The following is a 14,060-nucleotide window of genomic DNA, read 5'->3' on the forward strand; positions in this document are numbered from 1 at the left end:
AATGCACTTTGTGCAATAATTGTTATGTCTGGCATTGTCACCAGTGGTGGTCTGTCTTTCTCTATATCATGACCAATTGGTGACTAAGGCAGATGATCTGCGCTGTTGCATTCCAGGGAACCCCCAGTTATTCCCAATTTTTTCAAGTACTTATGTAAATGATAATTCACATTTTTTTATGTACTTTTCACATTTAAGTACTTCTGTGAATGACAATTCACCATCAAAAATGGTTGCTTGATTAACCAGGGATGCCTTTTAGCATATTAGAATGTTTTCAATATATTCACCTAACCATTTCATTGATTCAAAGTTGCAGTTCTACTTTTGCTGCCCACATGTTCTGCAGCATAACGTGAGGGTACCAATCTGCCCGTCTTGCTGTGGGCTCCTACTGAAGCACTGGCAGTCCTGTGTTTTTGCACAAGAGCGCCAATACTACAGGCAGGGTGCCCACACTCCAGAAGTGCCAGTTAGATTGAAAACATGTCACTGATAGCAGGTGACACATTAGATATTGCAGTAGCACTTTCAGAGTCAGGATGCACCACTTGAAGTATCTGCAGTCTTGAGCAAAAGTGCAAGACCACCAGGATTTTGCTAGGAGCCCACAGCAGTGTGGGCAGATCAGCATAATCCACATTATGGAACATAGGAAGCTGCCTTATACTAAGACCATGGGTCCTTCTACCTCAGTGTTGTCTACACAGACTGGCAGCAGCTTCTCCAAGGCTGCAGGCAGGAGTCTCTCTCAGCTCTATCTTGGAGATGGCAGGGAGGGAACTTGGGAACTTCTGCATGCAGATGCTCTTCCCAGAGTGGCCCCATCCCCTGAGGGGAATATCTTACAGTGCTCACACTCAAACAAGTCATCTCCCATTCAAATGCAAACCAGGGTGGACCCTGCTTAGCAAAGGGGACACCACAAGACCAGCTCCTCCCCAAGCTGCTGAAGAAGTGGGCCACTGTATTTAAAAAGCAATTTTCTCAGTCCTCTACATTTTGTTAATGCTGGCCTTGCACACTTCAAAGGAAATCAGTCATGTCTTGTGGTGTGTTATAGGTAATATTGAGAAAGTCATCCAGAAGCCACTAGGGTTACATAACCATTAATTCATATCCAAAGGCAACAAGCAAGCAAGCAACTAACTAACTAACTAACTAAATACTGCAGGTAGGCATGATATTTGTTCCATATTCTGTACTGCATGACATTTTACATATCATTGGGTGCTAAACAGCATATAAGGCATTTGAGAGATATCCATGGCAGCAGACATCACAAGAGAGAAAACCACTGGAAAACATTCAGAAGCTTTCAAAACCATCTGACCCTATGCAGATGCCTTATACTGAGTCAGACCATTGATTTGTTTCCTCAGTATTGACACCCTGGCTGGCAGTGGCTTTGCAGGGTTTCAGACAGGAGTCTGTCCCAGCTCCACCTGGGGATGTCAGGGATTTAATCTGGGACAAAAGCATACGTTCTACCATTGAGTTATGACCCCATCCCTTTTATACAAACCTTTATACAAAAAATCTCAGGTTCACCATTGGCCAAGACAGGTTATCTTTTTAAAAACAACAGCAACAAATGCAATAATCCAAGAAATAAAAAAAGATGCACTAATCCTTATTGTATAAAAAGGCACTATCCATTAAGCCCTTTGCTACAAGAAAAGATATCCATGTTTAAATGATGCTTACGGGCACATCCACGTATTTGGAAGCTGCCTTCACCTGAAACAGAAAAGAAAAGAAAGAAACAGATTTCATATTAAAACTTATGTTTTCAAGATATGCAGACAATGCACTAAAAGTACAATATGGTACTTGATTATCGGAAAATCAAAGGTGCATGATTTGCTTCAGAAATGAAACCCTAGTCTTGTCGTTTCAGTGCAGTGCTGACAAATAAGACACCTTTCTAACTTTATGTGGCAGGGTGGGGAACCTCCTCAGTGTGCTCACTACCTCTGTTGGCAAAGTAAGAACATAAATCCCTGAGCAGTGGCTCCTCCCACCTGGCTTGGGCTTCTCATATTACTTTGGAAGTGCACATGGTGTTACATGGAAACGTAGAAGGGAACTTGAGTGTTTAAAATGAGGTACACCTACTGGTCAGTGTTTTGACTTCTGGTATTCCAAGTTGGCTAAGGATGTTGTGAAATTAGTGTACTACAACTCTGTGGCAATAATGGCCTTTGCTAGTTGTCATGGCCAGAAATAGCAGGAGAGTGGTGTAATTGAGAAAGAACTTGCCTACAGACACCTGAGAACTTTTATGGTTGAAAGGTAGTATGAAAATATTGGATGGAAGGCCTCTTGGCCATCACAGAGTCATCTGTGTCACACAATCCCACACACTCAAATATATGGTAGTCACAGTTTGTTACAGTATTACATTGCATGTATCTGCAGCAGGCACCTTAGCAGGACATACTTGCAAGTGTAAATTGTTACTACACTGTAGAGCTCTTCTCATGATTTGTGAGAAGAGCTCATAGGCGGTTTGCGGGGAAGGAGTGTTCAACTTACCTTCCCTGCAGAGGATCGGCGCTTAGTCCCTGGGTAGGTGGATCCACCCGAGTGTGCCAGCTGTGGCTGCAGGCACACAATTAGAAAAATGCGGTTAAGGGAGCGCTCGCTCCCTTAACCTCATTTAGGTGGGAGGCTACATAGGTGGATTTGTCACCATTTAGGCACCAGGATTGGGTACTATCCCAGTGGTTCACACAAGCATGCAAGACTGGGCTGGCCTCCTTTAACCCAGTTTTGCACACTCGTGTGAATAGCCTCTGAGGCTCTACACACAATCTGTGTGTAGAGCCTGGGAGGGTTCTGCAGGGAGAGCGGGCTTAGCCCGCTCTCCCTGCAGATGAGTAGCTGCTTATTGCTGGGCGGCCAGATCAGCCATCCACACAACTGTCGGCTCTCATGAGCCTTTATCGTGCTCTCATGAGCCTTCTTTCCTTTGCAAAGTAGGCTAAGAATGATCCACAACATGCTAAGTCAGATAGTAGTATGCTCCTTTTTTATAATTCAGGGTTCAAAATCATATCGCGGATCAGGCTCCTGCTTCCAGGACGGATCTGGTGCGAACTTCTGACATGAAGATCATTTTTCTTAAAGTGTTGGATGACATCCAGAGGGCATTCTTGTGAGCAGCCTAACCCAAGCCAAGCTAGGGCAGCCCAGCCTATGATTAAGGCATGTCAGTTCCTATTCCCTGTGGTAGACATAGGGTTGCCAGGTCCAGATGGTGGGGGGGGGAAAATCAATATCCTTTACCGAATAAAGTGGGAATAGAAGATGCTTTTCACCAAAAAAAGCCTCCAAAAAGTCTCCAATTTGCATAAAATTTTCATAATATTTGTATTATATATGCATATTTTGATAAATGGATAATTTGAGAATAAACCCAGCTCACACTGTGAAGCTGATGACCAGGTGAGTTGTATGTCTGCTCAGTCTGCTGCCTAGAGGCAGAGTTCTCATGGCCCCAGCTTCTTATCCATAAATTCATCTCCTGGTGAGGTTTTCCACACACACACTGTCCTCCTCCCACGCCAGCCACCCAGCCTGCTCTCCCCAGCCAGGCCAACAACCTCACCTCTTGGCTGGAGGCAGGGCAGCCAGCTAGCTACCGAGCCAGCTTCTTTGCATGCTGGTGCAGTGGTGCGAGTTGGGTCTCCCACTCGCTTGCTGTTCTCTGAACATTTATATGGTCTATGAACATTTATATATCGCTGTTCAACATAAGGTTTCACAGTGGTTTTCATAGAAAAATAAATAAGAAGATGATCCCCTGTCCCCAAAGGGTTCACATTCTAAAAAGAAACACAAGGTAACACCAGCGTCAGTCACTGAAGGAATGCTGTGCTGGGGTTGGATAGGGCCAGTTGCTTTCCCCATGATAAACAGAAAAGATTCATCATTTCAAAGCGTGCCTTTTTACTCAGTTAGCTGGGGTAATTAGCTGCTAATTGAGTAAAGTTATTTAGCTAACTGCTAATGTCTCACTGCTGCCATGACATGAAGGAAGCAAGCTGAACCTGTCGGGCCCACCTATCTGAGCTCCTGCATCATGTGGCTCTCCACTCTGGCTTCCCCACTTGATGGATGGATGGATGGATGGACAGTAGGAAGGAGACAGAGGAAGAGAAGCTACTCATAAGAGCAAAGTGTTCTGAGAGAACAAAATATTCCAGCTGCTCCCCAGAACTTCAGACATAAACAAAAAACCTACAAAAACCACATATGCAAAAAATGTTTTTTGGTCCCCCAAATAGTCTCTATTCCTTCTAATGCAACAAATGTCACTAGGTCTCCCAAATAGTCACATGTCCTCTGTAAGCATCTTGGCAACCCTAGGTACACATGGGAGTTATGTAACCATCTTATAAGGCATGGGCTGCTTTTGATTCTCTCAGTAAAGTGAATCAGTTTGCACATGCCCATGTAACTTTGTGTAAGTAGCACTCATATTTATGTGAAATTCATACATGGTAAGCTAATTGCTTTTTCTTCTTTTGCTGACCAGTCATGATATTGCATAGAGGAATGTCATATGCAAAGTACTGATGAACAAATGCTAACCATATATAACATGCTGTGATTTCAGTGTTCACTGAGGCTCCAATGTGATCATGAAAATGGCAGCAGGGCACATCCATGTAGCGAAAGGCAGTTCACTGCTGGGTCACACGTAACATTTTCCCATACAGGAGCTAGATCCGAATAAGTATGAATTCTGGATGTCTCCAGACCATTGTGATAGATGAAATTTCATGAAAGACAAATCTTATGGAGGACAATATCAATGCCTATTAGTCACGATGGCTTTATGCTACCTCCAGGTTCCGAGACTGTATACTTCTGAATACCTGTTGCAGAGCAACAGTGGCAGGAAAGAGAGCTTGTGGGCTCCCCAGTGCTAAGTAGCTGGCCACTTGCAAAACAGGATGCGGGATTAGACAGGCCTTTGATCTAGCAACCCTCCTCTTAGGTAAGCTTTGGTTTTTCAAGGGACAAAGCGCAAACTACAGATATTAAAGTATTTTAATATTTTGGTATAGATAATTTTAAAAGCCTTCACTTCTGCTGACTTTGAGAAGCAATGTATACAATTAGGTTATTTCTGCAACTGGCCACAGGATTCCTGAATCAGCATATCTAGGAACTGTTTCTAGATGGACAGAAAGACCCTTTCACAAAGGGACCACAATAAATTCCCTATCTGTAAGGCTGAGTTTGTAAAAAAGTATGCATTTAATTAGAATATATCACTGATCAACAGCCTTGTTGCTTTGTAAAAAAGTTAAATATTTCTAAAAATGACAAAATAGCTCAAATACAGCATTGCAATCACTTATCCACTCACTCCTGCATCTTGTGATGCATGTATTACACATTCCAGTTGAAAGAATTGTTTGAGACAGAATGTGTGTGTGGGTGAATGTACTCCTATGGTGTGTGTGAGTGTGTGAGAGAGAGAGCACACACAATTCAGCAAAGCACACACATAGTCATGTAGGTGGGAGAAGTTCAAATAAAAGTGCTCCCAAGGCACTTCAAACTCCACCAATGGGGCTTGAGAAGGCAGGGAGGCTCCATGCCTGCTAAGGAGGGTGTCCTCACACTCTCTCTGCTACTCCCATTGGGAATAATGGGGGACAGAGCTGGAATGCAAGATACAGTCATTAGTAGGCACAGAGCTGCCATGCTGACAGAGTTTAAAGGGCTGTGGAAGCAGCGAGCATGAGCCCGTCACTTAGATAGGCAGCTCACTGTACAGTATGTTGTCAGCTGCCCAGAGAACAATTTGTTATGGGGCAGCTAACAAATAAAGTTACTTACTTACTTAATTATTATTATTAGTGAGCCAATAGTATTTAGAAATATTAGCTGACATAATACATAACCTCATGAAGGTGGAGCAAGAGTTCTGTCCTTGCAAGTAGCCTAAAAACTAAGTACAGATGAGGCCTGCCTTGCAAGCACAGTGCAGGTGGGGTGGGGAAGTGACTTCTGCTCTTCTCCCCACCCTGAAAAAGCCTTTTCCATTGCGAAGAATATGTCCCTTAGGTCTGTGCAGCCCATATATTGTGCAATAGAAACTAAGAGGCCAATGAATCGTGAAGCTGCTATGAATCTGAACATCAGAGAATGGCATGGAAACTATGCTAACTTGGCAAAGAGACACCTTTTAACGTGGTGATTCTCTTTATTTAGCAGGGGGAGAGTAACTGGCCCTATCCACCCCCAGCACAGCATCCCTCCAGTGCCTGTTGCTGGTGTCTATCTTGTGTTTCTGTTTAGATTGTGAGCCATTTGGGGACAGGGATCCATCTTGTTTGTTATTTCTCTGAGTCAACCCCCTGAGCCATTTTTGGAAGGGCGGTATAGAAATCAAATCAAATCAATAAATAATAAATATAGAGGAACATAATACAATCACGTATTTGTATACATTGTGTACATTAAATTTGAAAAAGTTTTCAAATTATTGGAGAATACACATTCTTGTTCACTCCCTCCAATCTTTTTATTTCTCTTAAAAATCCCCCAAACTATCAACAAAAATAATATAATAGTGGCAGTGCCCCCTGTATGATATTGCATATCAATTGCATATATAATTAAACTATAGGTTGAACTGCATTTAGAACATAAGAAAAGCCCTGCTGGATCAGGCCATCTAGTCCAGCATCCTGTTTCACAGACTGGTCCACCAGATGCTTCTGGGAAGCCCACAGGCAACTACTACTAGTCCAGCTACTAGTCGGAGGGCTGTGGGCCACCCCCAGCCTCAAAGGCAGGATGCCTCTGAGTACCAGTTGCAGGGGAGTGACAGCAGGAGGGAGGGTATGCCCTCATGAGCCCCTGGTGGTGCAGTGGTAAAACTGTTGCCCTGTAACCAGAAGATTACAAGTTCGATCCTGACCAGGGGCTCAAGGTTGACTCAGCCTTCCATCCTTCTGAGGTCGGTAAAATGAGTACCCAGAATGTTGGGGGGCAATATGCTAAATCATTGTAAACCGCTTAGAGAGCTTCCAGCTATTGAGCGGTATATAAATGTAAGTGCTATTGCTATTGCTAAGTGCTATTGCTAACTCCTGCCTGTGGCTTCTGGCAGCATCTGGTAGGCCACTGTGCGAAACAGGATGCTGGAGTAGATGGGCCTTGGGCCTGATCCAGCAGGGCTGTTCTTATGTTAAGAGTTGAGGGCATGATTTCTCTAATCTTTACCCTCAGTCGTCTTTTTTCTAAACTAAAAAGCCCCATGTGTTGTAACCTTGTCTCATAAGGAAAATGCGCTAGTCCTCTGATCATCTCAGTTGCCCTCTTCTGCACCTTTTTTCGTTCTATAATGTCTTTCTTAAGATATGGTGACCAGAACTGTATGAAGTAATCCAAATGTGGCTGCTCCATCATTTTGTATAAGGGCATTATAATATTAGCAGTTTTATTTTCAACCTCCTTCCTAATGATTCCAAGCATGGAATTAGCCTTCTTCACAGCTGCTGCACATTGAGTCAACACTTTCAACGAGGTGTCCACCACAACCCCAAGATCCCTCTCCTGGTCAGTCACTGACAGCTCAGATCCCATCAGTGTATATGTGAAGTTGGGGTTTTTTGCCCTAATATGCACCACCACCATTTTGTTGCCCACTCCCCCAGTTTGGAGAGATCCTTTTGGAGCTCCTCACAATCTCCTTTGGATTTCACAACCCTAAATAGTTTGGTGTTATCTGCAAATTTGGCCACCTTGCTGCTTACCCCAACTTCTAGATCATTTATTAACAAGTTAAGGAGCACTGGTCCCAGTATAGATGCCTGGGGGACCCCACATCTTACTTTCCTCCATTTTTAAAAAAAATTATTTTTATTAACATATTTTAAAACTGCCCAAAACGTACATCTCCATTTATTCCCTGTTTCCTGTTTTTCAACCAGTTATCAATCCATACATGAACCTGTCCCCTTATCCCATGACTGCTAAGTTTTCTCAAGAGTCTTTGATGAGGAACTTTGTCAAAAGCCTTTTGAAAGTCCATGGAAACAATCTTATATACTCCATGGAAACAATCTTATTCTTGAGAATGCTTTCCATCCACTTGCCTGGAACAGATGTTAAGCTAACCAGCCTGTAATTTCAGGGATCGCCCCAGGGTCCATTTTTTAAAATCGGTGTTACGTTAGCTACTTTCCAGTCTTCCGGTACAAAGCCTGCTTTTAGGGATAAGTTATATATTTTTGCAAGCAGGTTGGCAATTAGACATTTTAGTTCATTAAGGACTCTTAAATGGATATAATCTGGCCCTGATGATTCTTTAATTTTTAATTTTTCCAGACAGTTCAGAATATCATCTCTTGTCTCCTCTACCTAAGTTCTTTAGCCTTTGTTCCTGATAAGCTTGATTCAGGCACAGGTATATACTCAGTATACCTGTGCTCAAATCAAGCTTATCATTCAGGCTCAGGAGGTATACACTCAGTCTGCATGGGAGGCGGCACTGGTAAACCACTCCTGTATTCTTCCAAGAAAATCACATGGAATGTGATCGCTAGGAGTCAACACTGATTCGATGGCACAACATACATACAGTACATCATACGTTCAGTATCCTCTGCTGTGAAGACAGAAGCAAAGAACTCATTTAGCTTCTCTGCAGTCTCTCTATCCTCTTTAATAATCCTTTTCACTCCCTCATCATCTAATGGACCAACTGCCTCCTTTACAGGTTTCCTGCATCTGATGTATTTAAAGAAGTTTTTGTTAATACTTTTGATGCTTTTAGCTAAATGTTCCTCAAACTCTCTTTTTGCCTCCCTTATTGTCTCCTTGCATTTCTTTTGCCAGAGTTTGTGTTCCTTTCTGTTCTCTTCATTTTAGTAGGCCTCCCAATTTCTGAAGGAAGTTTTCTTCCCCTTTATATCCTCCTTGACTTTACCTGTTAGTGATGCTGGCATCTTCCTGGACTTGGTGGTACCTTTCCTCCTTTTTGGTATACATTCATTCATTCATTCATTCATTCAATTTCTATACCACCCTTCCAAAAATGGCTCAGGGCGGTTTACACAGAGAAAAAATAAATAAATAAACAAGATGGATCCCTGTCCCTAAAGGGCTCACTAACTGGGCTTCTATTATTGTGGTTTTAAATAAACTCCATGAATTCTGGAGCAAAGTGACATTTTGATCAGGAGGCTGATAGCATTTTGATCAGGCGTTGTATTGTTACCTGCAGTGTTTCTGTGGAGAAATCTGGTCTTCCTAGGTTTTCTAGATGGTTATATTCTATCCCTTCTTTAACATGCAGTGATACTCCAATCCTGTCCTTTCTATAGAGTGTATATATAGGAATAAGATTATCCTACTAGTTCTCACAGTTCAACCATATTTCCGTTATGCCCACTATACCTATGTTTTCATTAGCAACCAAGCACGCCAGCTCACCCATCTTGGCTCAGAGGCTTCTGGAGCTGGCATATAAACACCTATAAGCTGAATCTCTTACTTGGTGTGTGCTATCTTTCTTTTGGCCATTTGATCTCTTTGACCAGCTAGTACATCCTTCTGTCTACACTTTATCTGGCTCTACTCTGTCCCCTTCTGTTTTATCTGAAGCATTTACTTCGAGCCTGCTCTCCCTGCAGAACTCTTTTAGGCTCTCCACACTGCTTGTGTGGAGGGGTTCCCCCCCACCCCAAGATAAGCTTCCTACATTCTCAGATTGCTTCTCCTTCTCCCAGAGTAGGCTTCAGATGTATGGGCACAGTGACAGGAAGGGGGAAAAATAGAGCAGGTCAGGGGCCTTCAGGTACATGAGTTAGGGCACCAAATGCCACCCCTGCCTGCCATTGGCTTACCTTTCGTTTCCTGCTGCCCAAGTCTTATTATCCACAAGTTATCTATTTGCCTTGGTGGCAGCACACAAAAAAGCCACTCTGTCCTCCTCAGTGCACTATATTTGAAACGGAGGGTGAAGAAGAAGGGGAGAGTTGAGAGCTAGCCCACCATTCTCCTCCTTCTATACTTCCTTTTCCGCTCCCTTTTTCAAATATAGCATGTCAAGGAGGAGGATGAACCAGCTCTTATGTTGCAACTGATGAAGTAGGCAGTGGAAGAAGAAGAGAGGGGTGGTGGCAGCAGCAGGTGAAGTGCAATGGGGCAGTAACGGGCAGAGGGAAACACCTGACATCACTTACCACCTGACACTACTGTCTCAGTTCACCTCATTATGAGGATGACCCTGCAGTAGGTATTTTGTTCTGCAAGAAGATTAGGAAAAGAGAAATATGTATGACAGAACCTTAGCCTATGAAAAACTGAACTTCAAAGAAATACAAAAACAAGAAGAAATGGAGATGCAGCAAAATAAAATGAACATTTGCCCTGACAAATATATAACAGCCATAATTCAGTCTGTCTTCCACATTTTATTCTTGCAATTAACCCCCGCCCCCAACCCTAGGCTTCTTTTTTTAAAAACTACAACTGCTTGTTTTTCTTTAGTGCAAAATTTGGCTACATATATTGCAATTTCCACACTGCCGGATGTTGTGTGATTTTTTGCTAGGCTTCAGCTCTTCAGGAATTATGTGACTTTTCCCATGAAATTTCTCAGTTTACGACAAAGATTTGTGCAGAACAAAAATAAGATTGCCAGTAACCTCTCCCAGGGGTAAAATACTCTCTAGTTTTAATTAATGTGGCAGTAATTCTCCCCCCCCCCGCCTTCTCGTTCAAAGAGAAGAGGCTCTCCAGAATAAATGGATCCTCGGCAGCTGTCATCAGCTTGGTTGCAATTCATTTTAGAGGCAAAGATAACCAACTAATGACTGGACTGCCAGCTCCAAGAAACATTATTGACTGTAGAAAACATCTTACTTTGACTATCAAACCAAATGTAGAATGATGTTACATTTAGAAAAAGCCAAGAAGTACTGTATAATGATGTGGTTAGTGAGAATGCTATTAGGACAACTGATGCATTAATTTTAAGTTGGATTTCACAGCAAGAATTGAAAATGAGGGTATCCTACTAGGTGATAAAACGGCTTGTCACAAGACCCCTGGTGACATGTCATTTTTCCAAGAGACTGGACAATGTTTGATAAAAAAAGTTGGTAGAAGGATGGTTGGTTTGATTTATTTTTTCTTTAAAAAAGAAAAAAGCTCTGACCACTATGGTTTTCACTTGTTCATATAGCACCATAAGCACATATTTTAAATTTGTTCATGTAGCAGAAAGAAAAACAAATGGACTATAATAAACCTCTTGTGAGTTTATTGAAAAGATATAAACATTATGCTACCACACAGATACTTCCTTGAGATATGGTATCAAACGTCTACCAGCCTCTACTAATTTTTTAGCATCTTCATATCATAACATAAAAAAGAATTACTTGCTGGCCTAAAAATACAGAGTGGAATCAGCCTAGGCAGCTGAAGACCATGGCAATAACTAGGCCTGTACAATTATTCAGCTCTGAAGAGCCAAAGGCAAATAATATACATAGCCCTGTTGTTACTGAATGGAGACAAGCATTCCCAGTGTGCACCTCTGCATTGGACCTGGCTCCCTAACCAATTCTTTTCTCAGTGCTTTCCCCATTGAGCTCAGTGGAGAAGTGCTCGAAAAGACTACACTTCCCAACATTCCCCATGCTTCAGCCCCAATATGGCGCTGAAATGCAGCAGGGCTGTGTGTTCTTTAAGGAACCCTTGGAACTGCTAAGAAGTTGGTTAGAGAGTTGGGTTCCATGTGGATGTGCATGCTGGGAATGCTCGCCTCTGTGTGTTGCCAACAGGACTGTGCACATTATTTGGCTTCAGCTATCTAGAACTGAATAATTGCACAATCCCAGCAACAACCCATTGACATACATGCGGAGTCTCTAAAGAGTCTATCCAATATCAGTGAGTAGTGGCAACTGTTCCATAGCCTTCTCAAGTGGACGGTACAGTACGATTGATATTGTCAATAAGACAGCTGAATGTTGTCCAATGCTTTCTCATCCCTAATCTTTGAAAAAGCTTAATTCTTCACAGTGCTTAAAATTTATACTGCTCAATGATACTTGCTGGATGACTCTGGGCCAGTCACTTCTCTCTCAGCCTAACCTACTTCATAGGGTTGTTGTGAGGAGAAACAACCCTATGTAGTACACTGCTCTGGGCTCCTTGGAGGAAGAGCGGGATATAAAAAGTAGATAATAATTACTGTATTGCATTGTATAAACTTGTATAACAAGACAGCCTCTCCACCATTTTGAATTCAGCCTCTGTATTCCATTTTAACAGCCACCTCATGGCACAGTGGGGAAATTACTAGATTAGCAAACCAGAGGTTGTTGGTTTGAATCTCTGTTGCCAGATTTGGCTTTTTTAAAGCCAAATTTTGGGTTATGGCCCACTTGACTCACGAGTATATCCCTGAGGTTCTGGCCACCCTGGATGAATCCCTGCTGCTATGTTTCCCAGACTATAGGAAACGCTATATTGGGCAGCAGCGACATAGGAAGATGCTGAAAGGCATCATCTCATATTGCACAGGAGATGGCAATGGTAAACCGCTCCTATATTCTACCAAAGACAACTACAGGGTTCTGTGGTCACCAGGAGTCAACATGGACTCAAGGGCACATTTACTTTACTTTATTTCATTTTAGGTTAGAGAGAATTATGCAACCCTAAACCTGTTCAGAGAGCCTGGGAAAGGTGGAGACTGCACTCGAGGTTCTTGCATTCTAAATAAGACTAAATTACCCCTACTAATCAGACAAAGAGGCGCTTTTCAAAGTAGCAATTGTATTATCTTTATATTTAGCAGGGGAAGAGTAATCGTCCCTATTCAGTCCAAACACAGCATCTGACCAGTGACTGTTGCTGGTGTCTTTCATGTGAGATCTTCCATGCGTTTCTTTTTAGATTGTGAGCCCTTTGGGGACAGGTCACCAGTTTCTTCTTATCCTTTTTTTATATAGACAGCTTTGAGATCTTTTCTGTAGAAAAGTGGTATATAAATGATAATGATGATGCTAATAAATGTGTTTGCAGTGGTAGGAGGGTAGAGCAAGAGCAGTTTCTTGGCAGCGAAGGCTCCTCTGAGCTCAGCTAAAGGCTAGTTGCACAATTGAGCATGCATGGAGGGAGAGGGGAGTGTGATTTTCACTTGGCTGTACAACAGCCCTTTAGCTGAGCTGAGTTTGAAGGAGGCGTGAGAACATCTGGGCCAATAATAACAATAACAATAATGGAAAAATAAGCCACTGCATGGTCAATATTTGCACAATATAAACGGAAAATCAAACATCACCAAGACCTGGCAGTGGCTTAAGAATGGCAACTTGAAGAAAGAAACAGAAGGTTTAATATTGGCTGCACAAGAACAGGTACTAAGAACAAATGCAATAAGAGCAAAAGTCAAAAAACTAACAGCAAACAGCAAGTGCTGCCTTTGTAAAGCAGTAGATGAAACAGTGGACCACCTAATCAGCTGTTGTAAAAAGATCGTGCAGACTGACTACAAACAAAGGCATGACAAGGTAGCAGGGATGATACACTGGAACATCTGCAAAAAATACAAGCTACCTGTAACCAAAAATTGGTGGGACCATAAAATTGAAAAAGTTGTAGAAAATGAAGATGCAAAAATATTATGGGATTTTCGACTACAAACAGACAAAAATCTGCCACACAGTACACAACATATAACTGTAGTCGAGAAGAAAGAAAAACAGGTCAAAATAATTGACATAGCAATACCAGGTGATAGCAGAATAGAAGAAAAGAAATTGAAAAAATCACAAAATACAAATCGAAATTGAAAGGCTGTGGCAGAAGAAGACCAAAATAATCCCAGTGGTAATTGGCGCCCTGGGTGCAGTTCCAAAACACCTTGAAGAGCACCTCAACACCATAGGGGCCACAGAAATCACCATCAGCCAGTTACAAAAAGCAACTTTAATGGGAACAGGCTACATTTTGCGACAATATCTATAATAATAATAACAATATTGATAATAAAATTCAGCCATCCCAGG

At 42.2% G+C, this 14,060-nt stretch overlaps 1 protein-coding gene and 1 long non-coding RNA gene across 16 annotated transcripts in view; one reads left to right on the forward strand and one right to left on the reverse strand.

The window, feature by feature from the left end:
- Positions 1-14,060, reverse strand: part of CADPS (calcium dependent secretion activator) — a 544,177-nt gene that overhangs the window by 55,924 nt on the left and 474,193 nt on the right. For all 15 annotated transcript variants that reach the window (XM_053299036.1, XM_053299049.1, XM_053299045.1 and 12 more), the window contains one exon: positions 1,708-1,740. In XM_053299036.1, the coding sequence (XP_053155011.1) occupies positions 1,708-1,740 (33 nt within the window). The remainder of the gene's footprint in view (positions 1-1,707; positions 1,741-14,060) is intronic.
- The window catches only part of LOC128346114 (uncharacterized), a 52,700-nt gene that overhangs the window by 28,761 nt on the left and 9,879 nt on the right, over positions 1-14,060 (forward strand). The window lies entirely within an intron of this gene.

This window comes from Hemicordylus capensis, chromosome 2 (genome assembly GCF_027244095.1).
Source record: "Hemicordylus capensis ecotype Gifberg chromosome 2, rHemCap1.1.pri, whole genome shotgun sequence".
In the NCBI taxonomy this organism is placed as follows: Eukaryota; Metazoa; Chordata; class Lepidosauria; order Squamata; family Cordylidae; genus Hemicordylus; species Hemicordylus capensis.